Source organism: Panicum hallii, chromosome 8, assembly GCF_002211085.1.
Source record: "Panicum hallii strain FIL2 chromosome 8, PHallii_v3.1, whole genome shotgun sequence".
Lineage (NCBI taxonomy): Eukaryota > Viridiplantae > Streptophyta > Magnoliopsida > Poales > Poaceae > Panicum > Panicum hallii.
The window spans coordinates 41516901-41531927 of record NC_038049.1 but is presented as its reverse complement, the minus strand read 5'-3'; the positions used below and the strand labels follow the sequence as shown (position 1 = coordinate 41531927).

The 15027-nt window shown below is 41.9% G+C and overlaps 1 protein-coding gene and 1 pseudogene across 3 annotated transcripts; one reads left to right on the top strand and one right to left on the bottom strand.

The window, feature by feature from the left end:
- Positions 1-422: 422 nt before the first annotated feature.
- Positions 423-5020, top strand: LOC112903199 (putative disease resistance RPP13-like protein 3). Of its 3 annotated transcripts, none has more exons than XR_003230754.1 (3): positions 423-1046; positions 2234-2674; positions 4466-4600. XR_003230754.1 is itself a non-coding variant. In XM_025972425.1 (2 exons), exons 1-2 carry the CDS (start codon positions 634-636, stop codon positions 4758-4760), a joined length of 708 nt encoding a protein of 235 aa, XP_025828210.1. In that variant the 5' UTR covers positions 423-633; the 3' UTR covers positions 4761-5020. The 3 variants fall into 3 exon arrangements, 1 of the variants encoding a protein (XP_025828210.1); XR_003230753.1 differs by having other exon boundaries at positions 4458-4565; XM_025972425.1 differs by lacking the exon at positions 2234-2674 and having other exon boundaries at positions 4466-5020.
- Positions 5021-7659: 2639 nt separating this feature from the next.
- On the bottom strand, positions 7660-8445 carry LOC112872328 (annotated as a pseudogene).
- Positions 8446-15027: the final 6582 nt, after the last annotated feature.

Sequence of the window (15027 nt, the reverse complement as noted above, 5' to 3'; positions counted from 1 at the left end):
AGACGTTTCTCTTGCTTTCTTCTGTATGCTGCTGATGCTGCTTTTGCCTGATGATTTGTTGTGCTAGCTCATCCATCGGTTCGATCCTTGTCTCCAAAGCGTCGCATGTAAAAAGTTCAAACGGTCGGTAAAGCTAGCTACCTAGCTATCTGCATGGGGATATTCGATGTGCCAGAGCCAATGCCAAAAGTCCAAAACCCGCTCACAAGTGTAAGTCCTTTCCCAAAGCAAGGAATTCCACTGCCATGAGAAAGTGCATCACCAAAGAGTTGCGAGGAAATTAAGAAGTACATCAACAAGGCACTTTATTCCAATACCATCATGCCAGAGTACATCACCAAATATATAGTTGCGAGGAAAGTAAACTGGAGTACAACCACAAGGCAGGTCTTTATTCCATTCCTGCATCGAATTGCATTCTTCTCTTTCTTTGCAAGAAAGCCACGCCGTCCTCAATTGTATCCGTATCCTGAGATCCAAGCTTCCACAAACAGGCCGGCAAAACTACTAGTACTAGGGGAAGAGATCAGCAGAATTGAAGCACATTAGCTTTGCGTCCATGTAGCAACCAAAAACCTAACCCACCGGCTTGTATCTCATCTCCACGACCAACACCACTGGGTCGAGGCGACGATGGACCTCGTCGTTGGCGCCTCCAACGATGCCGTGAAATCGCTGGTGAGCAAGCTCGGGAGCCTCCTGGCTCAGGAGTACACCCTGATCGGAGGCGTCAGCGACGACATCCAGTACATCAACGACGAGCTGGCCAGCATGCAGGCCTTCCTCAACAGGCTCAAGCAGGAGGCCAAGCACGACGAGCAGCGGCAGGACTGGATGAAGCAGGTGCGGGAGGTCGCCTACGACATCGAGGACTGCATGGACAACGCCGGCTACCGCCTCAGCCGCGAGCCCCGGGGGACCGGCAAGCTGGCCTCCCTCAGGCGGGCTTGGTATCTCCTCACTACGCTCTACGCACGACACTGCATCGCCACCGAGATCGGCAACCTCAAGGCTCGAGCGCAGCACGTCAGCGAGCGGCGCACTAGGTACCAAGGAAAAAAATTCAGCTTCTAAAATTTCGTGTAATAGGACACTATTTAATGTGTTAATTTGTTATATATTATTTTTATTGTTATTTTAGTACTACTAATTGGAGCCTACATGTTAATCCTTACAAGACGCGCTAGAAAAAAGATAAATTCTCATAAAATAAGAAGCCTCTTACCATCGATCCGGTAGTTCTAATCATTGTAGCCACTTTCTATTATGTTTTCAGAAAAATCACTCACAACTATTGTTACAAAAGTATTTTAATGGAATCCCCTAAATATATATCTAAACTGCCCAGATCTGTCATTTAAAGAATAACCTAAAATAACCCCCTAGTCTTCATCTTAATTACCCACGTTCTCAATTGTAAAAGTAACTTAAATATCCCTCTAAATTTACATCTAATTGCCCATACTTTTCATTATTGAACATCCAAATCAAAATTTCCTACACGTATCGATCATTACAAAAAACCTACAAAAAAACTGCACAAAAAACATGATTCTAAATTACCTATTTTTATAGTTATCATATAGAAAATAATAAGTTAAGGTGTCATGATTAAAAAGGTACCTCAAAGTATACCAATATATGAATCTAAATTGCTTATTTCTACTATTGTTCATATACTTAGTTAAGCTATATCTGCATGATGGGTGTCACCTTGTAGATCATGTATATATGTATGGAGGAAGTGATGAGCCTATCAATATCCATATTAAACTCATAGCTCAAACTAATTGTTCAACTAAACACATATCAAACAGGTATGGAGATGCGATGAGACTTGAAAATACTAAGGATGTATATAAAAAGTGCGTAGATTAATGACTAATTAAAGCTATCGTAATCGTATATAATTAAGTATGTGTCTATATGTGTATTGCGTTAACATTTAACAATGAGGGCACAAGATAAACAATTTTGGCTATTAGCTATAAGTACGATCTATGTTATTATTTTCTATTAATATGTCCCAAAACTATTAGCTCATGTGGGAACATCTGAACATGGGTTGATGGACTAGTATACATAATTGTGATGCATGATGGAGCAGATGCAGTTTCCAGTAAAATCATGCCTTTTGAAAAAGAATGTCTAAAATTCAAGTGGTCATTTTGAAAATTTAGATTTATTTTATGGTCCAATTAATTTTATTGTCCAAAATGTTTTACCCTGAAAGGTACGGAGTTGAGAACATGGCACGAGATAGCTTCGGAGGGAGAAAATAGCCCCATTGACCGTCCAGCGCCTCATCCTCAGCTCATCGGCACTGTGGCGCCTGTGGGCATCGAGGGCGCCAAGGTGGAGCTCAAGCCATGGTTCTTGGAGGTGATGGAACAGAGTACCAATGATTAGCCTAAATTCCTCACCATTGTTGGGTTTGGTGGCCTCGGCAAGACTACCCTTGCCATGGCCTTGTACCACGCATTTGGAGACGAGTTTGATTGCAGGGCATCCTTCTAGCATCGCAGAAGTTCCATCTCCAGATGGTTCTGAGAAGCCTTATCAAGCAGTTTCACAACCAGCAGGCTAGTGCTTCCAAGAATGACATCGAAGGAATTGAGGAAATGGGACTCGAAGCGCTCAAAAACCAGCTCGCCCGTCAGCTAGAAGAGAAGAGGTACTGTACTGGACCCCGAGCATTGTATCATTCCGATTAGAGCATGGTTGTGGTGCACTATTGTGCTAAGATGCTTTTCACTATCTACTACCTCTGTTCCATAAAGAATGCAATGCTAGCATTTTTTTTCATATAGAACCTTAATCTATTTTATTTTGTTTAACCAACCTTCGAAAACACTAGTGATTTGGCTAAAAACAACTTAATGCACATGTGCAAAATGAATCATAGAAATAATTTTGTTAACTCAGACCGATAAAACATGCATGCCATCAAATTAAGACAAATTAATGCATATGTGCTAACCACAAAATTGTACTCTTTTTGGGAGGGAGGTAGTAGTTGGCTAGTGAATATTTATCAAAATTTGTTGGGGTATATTATTAGGCATCCACTGATATGGTAAGTTTGGGATTGATTGTAATCTCACGATAACCTTGCTTATCTCTAGGAGAGACTACTTTCCTTCCAAGACATGTGCACTTATATAAACAGCTCATTGGGCTCAAGCAATACATCAACAATTCAACCAATTATATTCTCCCATATGGCATCCATGAGTTTTAGGTCGTGATCCTAGGCCGCGAACTCTAATCTTCCGCTGCCTGCTGCAACCCTCTCCTGCACAATCCATCGACCTTCAGCACATGTCCATTAGAACATCACCTCGGAGGATCTCCACTTGGAGCAGTGCTGGTCATAGCCACATCTCATCCATCATGATAGTCACAATTCTCATAAAAATAAGAAACCTCTGACCATCAATCTGGTAGTTCTAATCATCGTAGCCACTTTCTATTATGTTTTTAGAAAAATCACTCACATCTACTGTTACAAAAGTATTTTAATAGAATCCCCTAAATATATATCTAAACTGCCCAGATCTGTCATTTAAAGAATAACCTAAAATAATTCCCTAGTCTTCATCTTAATTACCCACATCGTCAATTATAAAAGTAACTTAAATATCCCTCTACATTTACATCTAATTGCCCATACTTTTCATTATTGAACATAGCCTAAAGAACTCATAATCCAAATCGAAATTTCCTACACGTATCATTATAAAAACCTACAAAAAAACTGCACAAAAAACATGATTCTAAATTACCTATTTTTATAGTTATCATATAGAAAATAATAAGTTAAGGTGTCATGGTTAAAAAGGTATCTCAAAGTATACCAATATATGAATCTAAATTACTTATTTCTATTATTGTTCATATAGAAAATACTAAGTTAAGCTATATCTGCATGATGGGTGTCACCTTGCAGATCATGTATATATGTATGGCAGAAGCGATGAGCGTATCAATATCCATATTAAACTCATAGCTCAAACTAATTGTTCAACTAAACACATATCAAACACATATGGAGATGCGATGCAACTTGAAAACACTATGATTGCATATAAAAGGTGAATAGACTAATGGCTAACTAAAGTAATCATAACTGTATATAATTAAGTATGTGTCTATATGTGTATTGTGTTAACTTTTAATAATGAGAGAGCGCAAGATAAACAATTTTGACTATTAGCTATAAGTACTAACTATTTTATAATTTTCTAGTAATATCTCCCAACATTATTAGCTCGTGTGGGAATATCCGAACATGGGTTGATGGACTAGTATACATAATTGTGATGCATGATGAAGCAGATGCAGTTTCTAGTGAAATCATGCCTTTTGAAAAAGAATGTTTCCAAAATTTAAGTGATCTTTTTGAAATTTTGCATTTATTTTGTGGCCAATTAATTTTATTGACAAAAATATTTTAGCCTGAAAGGTATGGAGTTGAGAACCTGGCACGAGACATCGCTTCAAAGGGAGAAAATAGCCCCATTGACCGCCCAACGCCTCATCCTCGGCTCATCGGCACTGTGGCGCCTGTGGGCATTGAGGGCGCCAAGGTGGAGCTCGAGCCATGGTTTTTGGAGGTGAAGCAACAGAGCAACAATGATCAGCCTAAGTTCCTCGCCATTGTCGGGTTTGGTGGCCTTGGCAAGACTACCCTTGCCATGGCCTTGTACCGTGCATTTGGAGACGAGTTTGATTGTAGGGCATCCGTTCTAGCATCGTAGAAGTTCCATCTCCCAATGTTCTGAAAAGCCTCATCAAGCAGTTTCACGACCAGCAGGCTGGTGCTTCCAAGAATGACATCGAAGGAATCGAGGAAATGGGACTCGAAGCGCTCAAAAACCATCTCGCCCATCAGCTAGAAGAGAAGAGTTACTGTACTGGACCCCGAGCATTGTATCATTCTGGTTAGAGCATGGTTGTGGTGCGTTGTTGTGCTCACATGCATGCTCTTTGCTATGTACTACCCCTATTCCATAAAGAATGCAACGCTAGCATTTTTTCCAGATAAACCTTAATCAATTTTTTTAACCAACCATGGAATGCATAAATGATTTTTGCTTTGGCTAAAAACAACCTAATGCGCATGTGCAAAATGAATTGTAGAAACAAATTTGTTAACTCAGACCAATAAACATGCATGCCATCAAATGAAGATGAATTAAAGCGTATGTGCTAACCCCAAAATTGTACTCTTTATAGGACATTTTTTGAATGCTAAGATTCTATTCTTTTCAGGATGGAGGTAGTAGTTGGCTAGAGAACATTTGTCAAATTTGTTAGGTATATTATTAGGCATCCACTGATATGGTAAGTTCGGGATCGATCGTAATCCCATGATAACCTTGCTTATCTCTCGGAGACATGTACTCCCAAGACATGGTAAGTTTGGGATTGATTGTAATCCCAAGACATGTACTCCTATATAAACAACTCACTGATGGGCTCAAGCAATACATCAACAATTCAACCAATTAGTTTATCCTATATGGTATCCATGAGTTTAAGTCATGATACTAGGCCATGAAACGTAATCTTCCGCTGCCTGCTGCACCCCTCTCCTGCGCAATCCATCGGCCATTGGCACATGCCCACGAGAATATCACCCAGGAGGATCTCTACTTGGAGCAGTGCTGGCCGTGGCCACGTCTCATCCATGGTAGACACAATTGTGTCCTCCGCATCAACATTCTCCCACAATGACTGTCTCAAGGCATCACCATCACAGTTACTCGATCGTGTACCTGGCCATCTCGACCGTAGCACAAAAAGAGCTACCACCTACTTGAGCAAACTTATCTTTTTCCTCTCTAGACACAACATCTCATTGTGGCACTAATTATTAATTGAGGCTACATGGCTTGCCACCCAAGCCCCTGTAGGGCGCCTCGGGCAGACTCAAGCCACTTGGTGCCATCGATCCACAGCCTCCTCCCTATATCTTGTCGGAGCCAGCCGCTAGAAGCATACGCAAGGGCGATGGTGGTGGTGGCGAGGTGTCCCTTTCCCCTTCCCCTTTCCCATCCTCTTGCTTCATGTGATGTTTGAGATTGCAGTTTGTGCACCTCAATTTTCTACGACAGTGGTGCACTAGCATCCGTTCTGGTGGTGGCTAGATCTTCTATCCCCACAATAGGATCTATTCACTCCTTGTCTATGGTGGCTTTCCCTCATTGTCCATGATGGCTAGATTTGCATGGTTCGATGCTGCTAGTGGCCCCATTACATTTGTGTCCTGGATGCTGAGCTACGTGTGGTGACCATTATTGAGGGTTACGGTACCACACCGGACTTAGGGCCTGCATGACGATGGGTTGTCCTCCTAGGATGGCGGACATGTGCCAACTACTGCCTATGGCCAAATGATGGGCCAACAAGATTTTAACAGGTTCAAAGGCTTGCATCATCAAGATTGGTATGGTCGGGGCCTAGGAGGTGAATTTGTGCATCCCTCGGCAAGATCCAGACAGTCCTAGTGGCAACACTATCATTGGATCATCACTAGGGATGGCCACCTCCACCAGATCCATGCAACATGTGTGGTTCTGTGGTGGGTTCCAGTGGGCGTGTGGTGGCCTGTGGTGCTCACTACAGGTTTATTAGCATCATGCAGCAAACAAGTTCCTTTGTGAAGGTCACATCGATGCTAGAGCTAGGTGCTTGTTTTAGTCTTGTAGACAGATGCACCGGTTTCTGAATCACAGTGAAGCTAGCCGCATTCTTTGTCCTTCAATGTGAGACCATGATGAGTTGTGGCTGTATGGTAGGTGGGGAGATTGCCGGGCACCGACTTCGTGTTGGTGCTGATGGTGGCGACATTTTTGGCACAATAAACTTCTTAGGGCATCGTAGTGGTGCTAACCTCCCTCACAACTTTTGGTAACTCAGAGCAAAAACTCGGTCTCGCAACATGAGGAGTCCATGTCATTGCATTTCTACTTGTAGCTAGACATTGCTTAAGTTAATTTGGAGGGTGCCTTTAGAGGAAGATATTGGCTGTGATATTGCACTGTTGCAGCATGAGGACACAAGAGAGACTATCTGTTTGGGGGAGCAAAGCATTAGTGTTGGCTTTGGACATTTTCTCCAGAATTGATGAACAAGCAATAATAGACATTGCTTTACTTCGTTTTATCTGTGTGCCTTTTTACCTATTTATTTGTGATCAGCTGTTAAGCTGAAATCGTTGTAAGAATTTGGCTATATATGTATTGTCGCAGAGGCTGTATATTTTTCTATTTTCTCAAAAAATGTACACTATCTATATGAACAGCCCATGGGTCTTAAATAAAGCTACGATCACATTAAAGCAGTTCTAGTCTCCTACAAAATTTAATTTAATGTGGTTTTTGCTGTTGCTATTAATAAAGATCCTTCCAACTAACAACCACATGAAAAAAAAAATTCAAATCTGTTGCTAAAGCCTGCCGCCGTCAACAAGGCTGTGTCCATGAGCTCAAGCCACTCCATGATGATAACTCCTATAAGCTGTCCTGCCAAATCATCTCAAGTGCTCCTAATGTTCCCACTAGTGGTGCAAAAGCTCTTTTGAAGAAATGTGGAGGTTTGCCTTTGGCCATAATTTTAGCATCTAGGCTTGTGGCTAGTAAACTGAGATCAGAGTCAAATAGAATCCATGTAGAAGATCACCATTTGGCTCAAGAGGACAACGAAGTAGGTGATGAGTTGAAGAAGAATAAGGATCAACTGGGCAATGATGTCAGAGAGCGTTTGCACAAATCTGCATTAGTTGAAGACTTGGAGAAGAATAAGCCCAAAGCGGGCAATGATATCAGTAAGAAGTTGGAGAACTTATTGGCCCAAGTGAGCAATGATTTAGGTGAAGAGTTGAAGAAAAATCACTCAATGGAAGGAGTCACACACATAGTGCACCACTGCTATTACCAATTACCTGCTGACCTTAAGACCTGCGTGTTGTATTTGAGCATGTTTCCCAAGGGTTGTTTGATCAGCAGGAAGCGACTGATCAAAAGATGGATTGCCGAAGGATTTATCGCTGAAAAGCATGAGAAGATGGTTGAGGAGATAGCCGAGGATTGCTTCAATGAACTCATCAACAGGAACCTAATACGATGGGCAGTCAACAGCAGCAACAATGGCAAGGTGAAGAGCTGCCAGGTCCATGACATGGTCCTCGAGTACATTGTCATCAAGTCAAGCAATGAAAATTTCATCATAGTGGTTGGTGGACACTGGCATACACCATTTCCAACCTACAAGGTGCGTCAGCTGTCTGTCCAAAAGAGTGATAGGCAGGAGAAGGAAACACTGGAGAGGATGAAGTTGTCACATGTCCGGTGTTTAACAGCATTGGGGAGTTTCAAAGCTCTTCATTCTACTCTGTCCAAGTTTCAGATACTGCAGGTACCAGATCTTGAAAGTTGCAAGGATTTATCACTGATGAATCAGCTTGAGGAAATATGTGATATGCATAAGTTGAAGTACCTAAGCCTGCGAAAGACAGACATTAAGAGAGTCCCAAAAGAGATAGGTAGGTTGGAATATCTTCAGGTTCTTGACATAAGAATAAAAAAATCTCGCAGTTGCCTCCCTCAGTTGAGAAGCTACAACATATGGCGCATCTACTTGCTGGCAGCAAGAGCAAGAGGATGGGGTTGACATTAACCGAAGGGATCACAAAGAAGACAAACACTATCTGGGGTTGAGATCTGTGGAAGCTCTGTTTATACACCCAGGTTGGATCCACTAATGAAGAAGCTAAAAATATCCCTGATGCAAAGTGGCTAGTACAAGCTCAGCTAAGGTACTGCGTGTCTTGGAGAACCTTACAAACCTGAAGAAGCTCACTGTTTACAGACTTCTAACCTTTACGCAGAGGGATAACATTCTAATGTTGTCTGCCATTAAGCACCTTAGCAGCTGCACCCTCAAATTTCTTGCTATCGATGATGATTTCACCAGATTTCTTGACAGGTCACTTAGTACTTCACAAGCACCGCCGGAGCACTTGAACACCCTCGGGCAAGTTGTCCCGAGTGCAATACTGGATCTGCACAACCTTGAAAAGTTAACTCTATCCTTAACCTTACTCACAGAAAGTACCTTGCCAGTCCTTGGGGGGCTACCTGAGCTATTCTCTCTCATTTTAATACTGGATAATGATGCAAAGAAGTATCCAGATGTTCTGCAGATTTTGAGTAGGAAAAAGTCTACACAACCTCCCTAACTATTTATGGTGGGCTACTTCACTCCCGAAACTATAAAGCCAGATATTCTACCCCCTGAACTTTTCAAAACCAGTCAAATAATCCCCAAGTGATTTTGGACGGTGTTTTGCTACAGTGGCGCGGTTTTGTCTTTCTCTTTTTTATTTATTTTTGTTGAATCTTAAATCACATAAAAATCATAAAATGGAAAATCCAATTTTGTTGGACTCCACATGAGTAGATCTAAATAGTGAAGTTATAATAGGTATTTTTTAGTACAAAGTTTTAGCTTTAGATCTATGCTTTTTTATAATTAATTGAAATAATTCATAGCTACAGCTTCTATGATCCAATTGTGGTAAAATTTTTATGGTTGGAAAATTATTATATGCTTGAACTGTAGTAAAAATTTCATAATTATTGGATCATGTATAACTTAGTTATAGATAAAGTATAGATTTGGAGCATATATTTGACAAGCATAAACCTAAATAAGTCTATAACTAAGTTCTATATGATCCAATGAGTATGAAATTTTTACTACAGTTCAAGCATATAATAATTTTCCCACCATAAAAATTTCACCACAATTGTAATATAGAAGCTGCAGTTATTAATTATTCCAATTAATTACAGAAAAGCATAAATCTAAAACTACAACAAAAACTTTATAGTAAAGAATACCATATTATATGTTCACTGTGTAATCTACTCATTTGGAGTCCAACAAAAATAGATTTTCCATTTTATGATTTTTCTGTGAGTTACTATAATTTTTCAAAATTCAGCAGAAATAAATAAAAAAGAAAAAGATAAAACTGTGTCACTGTAGTAAAACCACCGTTCAAAACCACTTGAGAGTTATTTGACTGGTTTTGAAAAGTTCAGGGGGTAGAATATCCAATTTTATAGTTTGGGGAGTGAAGTAGTCCATGATGAATAGTTGAGGAGGGTTACGTAGACTTTTTCCTTTTGAGTAAGAATGTGACGGAGTTAGAAGGAATGATCTTTGTGCAACTTGGAGGATTTAAGAGGCTTAAACTATTGCACTTGGTGACACCAGTGTTGCAGTGACAAATGTGTTTAGTCTGTAGTGAAAATTACTCCAGTAGATTTATAAATTTCTGAATTACAGTTACAGCAGTATTTTTTACATAGATGTCGATGAATTTCTTGTATGTCCTGTAAATATTTAAGTTGAGCTGGAAACTTTGAGGTATGAGATAAATAGGCATTTTATAGTGAACTGCATATCCAAGATTTTTTTGGAACAATATAGAAGATGTTAAAATTCTGGAACCTTAACTTAAAAATTCTAACAGACCATAGCCAGTATTTTCCTTTTTTGAAAGTTTCGTTTTAGATTTTTTTTCTCTCTCAGATTATCATTTCACCAGTCCCGATGCTACAGGAAACGCACGTCATCAAGGGGTGACCACGTCTCCCGCACGTTCGTCGCATCGATCAAGCCTGCAAGCTGGGAATCGCTCGTCAGGCTTTACTGGCCCGGCTTTTTCCATGCGCAGCTTGCAGGAATGGCCGGTCGCTGCTGCTCGTTGCGCGCCGGGGATCACGGCAGGCACCACTCCAACCGATGGCCGCCCGTTGTATTGATCTTCAAGCCTCCAATGAAGAAGGGTGAGAGGGGTTTAATCCAGGTCGCTAATATTAAGGACCACGCGGCAACCTCGATCCGACCCGTCACAGAAGGCCAACAACAGCCTACCACCGCCACTGCGGCTCGCCGTGCTGCCTGGGCTACTGGGACTAGGGTTCCAAGACAAGCGGCTGCCGGTGAGAGGTGGGGGAACGGCCGGCCGGCGACCTCGCCTGTCGGCCGGAGTGGTGGTTGAGGTGGCGGTTAGAGTTAGGATTTCGGATTTTTGGGGATGGGGCCTTTCATGGCCGGTGGCTATAGAGGAGAGTCGGGGGCGGCGGAGGCAAGACGGTATGGAAGCACCGCTGGCCGGACGGGGTTGGACCTCCGGTGAGTGGGGGCAAGAAAAAGACCGGGATCAAAGGCCGGCGGCGCGGCGGCGGGTGGGTGGGTGGCACAGCAACGGTAGCCGCCGATCGGAGCTGTGAACGAGGGGGCGGAGGTGTGGTCGTCGGGAGGAAAAAGATGAGGAAAGACGGGGGAGGTGGGAGAGCAGCGCTTCTGCCATGAATCGGCTGCAGCGCGGGGAGCCTCTCTTCCACTCAATCTCGTATGTACAACACAGGTGGTTTAGCCTCCTCTTGCCCTCGTAACCGTACTGAAAATCTCGATTGGTAAGTACTTATTTCCTTATACAAATAAACAACCGGAAGCTTCATAATCTGTGTTTGAGATGAGTTTATAAACATCACACAGTTCACAATCCAAAGCTGTGGTGACTTTTCGGAACAATTGGTGCATTTGGGGACTTAATACCAAATGCTGTAACTTCTCCAACACTTGGTATACCATTTGGATGAGAGGGAACAGCTTTCCACGTCCCAGTGCAGAGCAATGGCAGCATTTCTGGTTTCATTGTGCAAGCAGAGGAACACATCAAAGCGATTGGCGTCTATATTCGCACTTACCACACCTTGTTCTGTTGTTCAGTTTTTGTTGCTGATTATGGATATTTTGATTAAAGAAGAGAGTAAAATAGATGAGAATTGGCTGGTATCCATTTTTTCTGAATACTGAAAACTGGTTGCATGGGTCTGTCTGATATCTTTGGTGTTTCAGTTCCCATTATGCTTCTGAGTTTCTATGGTGAACCCTGTCTCTTATTATTGAACACGTTTCAGTTATGATATGGGGATCGGGTGTAGATGACAGTTCAGTCGGTGTGCTCCTAATTGCTATATGATTTTTGCTATCCAGCTTGGTCTATATGATGTAGTTTTCAATCCTTTCCCCGATTCGGGCCTGAATATGCGCTTGCTTATGTCGCTGCTTAATCCTGATATTCAACCGGTGCTGTCACATCCCATTGTTACATCTCAATCATGTTCAGGATTGTTATTGGTTCCCCAAGCTATGCCTTGGAGAGCTCCCATCCTTATCTCTCAAATAAACTTCCAAACTGGGTGACGTGGCGTGATGATCGATGTGTGATGTTTTGCGGTATCTATCGGAGCGAAATAAAATCCAGCAGAAAGACGGAGAATGAAAGGAATCAGTATTCGTAGCCTACGAAAGGGGAGATGGTTAATTAGGCAATTTTTAAATCTTAACCTATGGCTCAAATTAGTTAATATAATTTAGAACATGCTATCTATATGTGCAACTATGAACTATGGTTCATCTAGCGTGAAACCTTCATCCCAAAATAAATTTTGCAACCTATAACTAATCTTAGCAAAATACTACACTAAGAAAGTAAAAGGCACACCAGTTGCAAGAAAAATGTAGAAACATACGGATGAGAGAAAGCAAACTCTTCACGCGAGGATTTATCCCGTAGTATCGGTAGGCACTAAGCCCCCCCCCTAATTTATATTGTTGAAGCACTCACTGAGAGTATTGCTTTCCGATCATCAAGTCTCTTCCGAGGTTTTTCTTGACTTGCCACAAAGGTTTGGCTACCTAAAGCTTGGCCATTAAGTCTCACGCCAAGTCTTTCGGTTACCTTGATGCCGCCTTCACTACGGAGTTTCCCACAAATGAGGGGTCTCTTCATTCTCCGCACAAAGCCATCACAAAGTTGTCGCCGCTCCCCACCAAACCGGATGATCGAAGACTTACCGACGAGCCATAAAGACTCTAAGGGACTGGCACACCGAGATACAAACTTGAGGTTCACTCAAGAACCAGCACAAGGTCACAACAACTTACTCTCACACTCTCTCTAGAGCTAGCCTATCACTACAACTCACAAAACTTATGCTAAACCTAAGAATTTGATCAATAAGCTCTTTGGTTGGTTTGGAGAACTTTATTCTGCTGTAGTCCAGCAGCCTCAAATGACCCGGGGTGAGGTCTTATATAGGCTAGAGATCCACTTCTAGCCGTTGCTTGCTTTTCTGCTAAAAAATCTAAAATGTCGGTTAACTGGTCATAGGCGTCGGTTTAACCGGTCGCTATGCATATGCATACTAGCCGTTAAACGTCTCTCTACCACGCCCTCTACCACGCCTGAGTTTGCTTGCCTCATTGTACCGACACATTACTCAAGGGTGTCGGTTCAACCGATGCCTCTGGCACCTTTTTCACTTGATCGCCATACCTTCTTCTTATTGCACCGACGTCTTTCTTTTTACGGCGTCGGTTCAACCGGTGCTACTGACTTGTTCATAGTAGCATCTTCCCAATGCACCGGTCGTTTCATTTGCAAGGACGTTGGTTTAACCGGTCGCCTATTTTCTACTGCACCTTGTCCAAATCATCGCTGCAGTCATTTGAACACCCCAAATATATTCTGTCTCTGCATTTCACTACAACAGAGGAGCACTTGAAATTGACAGAATCCAGCACTACTCGGAACAACTTGCCACTGTTCACATTGACTCTAGATAAGCAAAACGCCACAAGAAATAATTAAGAATATATATGTGGACGAGCACTTCGGATTGCGACACGTCTTGTCTAGGAATTCATGTCAAAGATCACCTCCAACACATGTATTTGGATGGTTGTGATAATTTTCCAGCTTTCTTGCTCGATTTCAGATACCAATATGGACCCACGAGAATTCTTTGCATTACATGAAGAAGCCTACCAGAAACAGAGACCTTATAAGCATTGTCTGGGAGCTAGATAATTGACTAGTGGTACTGTATTGACAAAATTCCCCTCTTTTGCTTGAAATTTGGCCATTTTGGCAGTTGTCTCTTGCAAGTAGATTGCAATAATGGTTGTCTCTGTGGCAGTAACAATTTCTTGACTGCAAAACAACATAAATGGTGGTATAATTTTTCTTTAATGCTCTGGCAGGGAGAATTTTGATGTAGCATGGTCCTTAGCATGCACGGAAAGTAAGCAAAATAACGGACTAACAATGCTAGTGAAGTTATGACATTTAGCATGGGAACCATCCAAAGTGCTTGTATCGTCCTGCGTCAGAGTTTAGATTAGTCACCGTACATCATTGATGATATTTCGGTATTGTAGTAATTGAGAATACGTCTCTGATGTTTTGGTTTTCTCAGTTTTTGCTCCTGAGGAATCTTTCGTATGCCACTTTTCAATGACGGAGAATCCTGTCTCTTATCACTGGACACGTTTCAGTGATGAAATGGGGACCAGTATTGACGAGCCCCCACTGACTGTCGTTGCTGCGTTTGTACATTCAAACTTGGTCTATACGTTGAACAGTAGTTCCAACCTAGCCCTATTTTTAAGCATGAAATTTACCTGTTGATGTTGCTGGTTACATAGTTTCAGTTGGTGTTTTGTCTCCAGTTTTGTAGCACAATTGCAAATCACAACTGGTTCAAGTCATGAGTTACAAAGATCGTGGGTAGCAAAGTAGTGTCTGTTACAATTGCACCCGTGTCTGTTGACAAACATAGGGATGGGAAGAAAGCAAAAGCCCATGCAATCCAGTGTGCTTTTTAAGACAGAACAGGAACAGCACAGATCTGAAGTGACAAAAGACATGATAGGACTGGATGTTGGAATTGCTTCGTCTTTTACCTGAAATCATGGCCAATGCTCTGTCCCCTTCAAGTACATTAATTTGCATAAGAAACACTTTGTATGACCTTTGGATCCCCTTTGTAGGTGTGATTTCCATTTTCTGTTATATATTTATTTGATATCAGCATGTTGTGTGAGGTAAAACATGATCATTTGCACTGCTATTTGTCTTCTTAATCCTTGAGTAAGTAT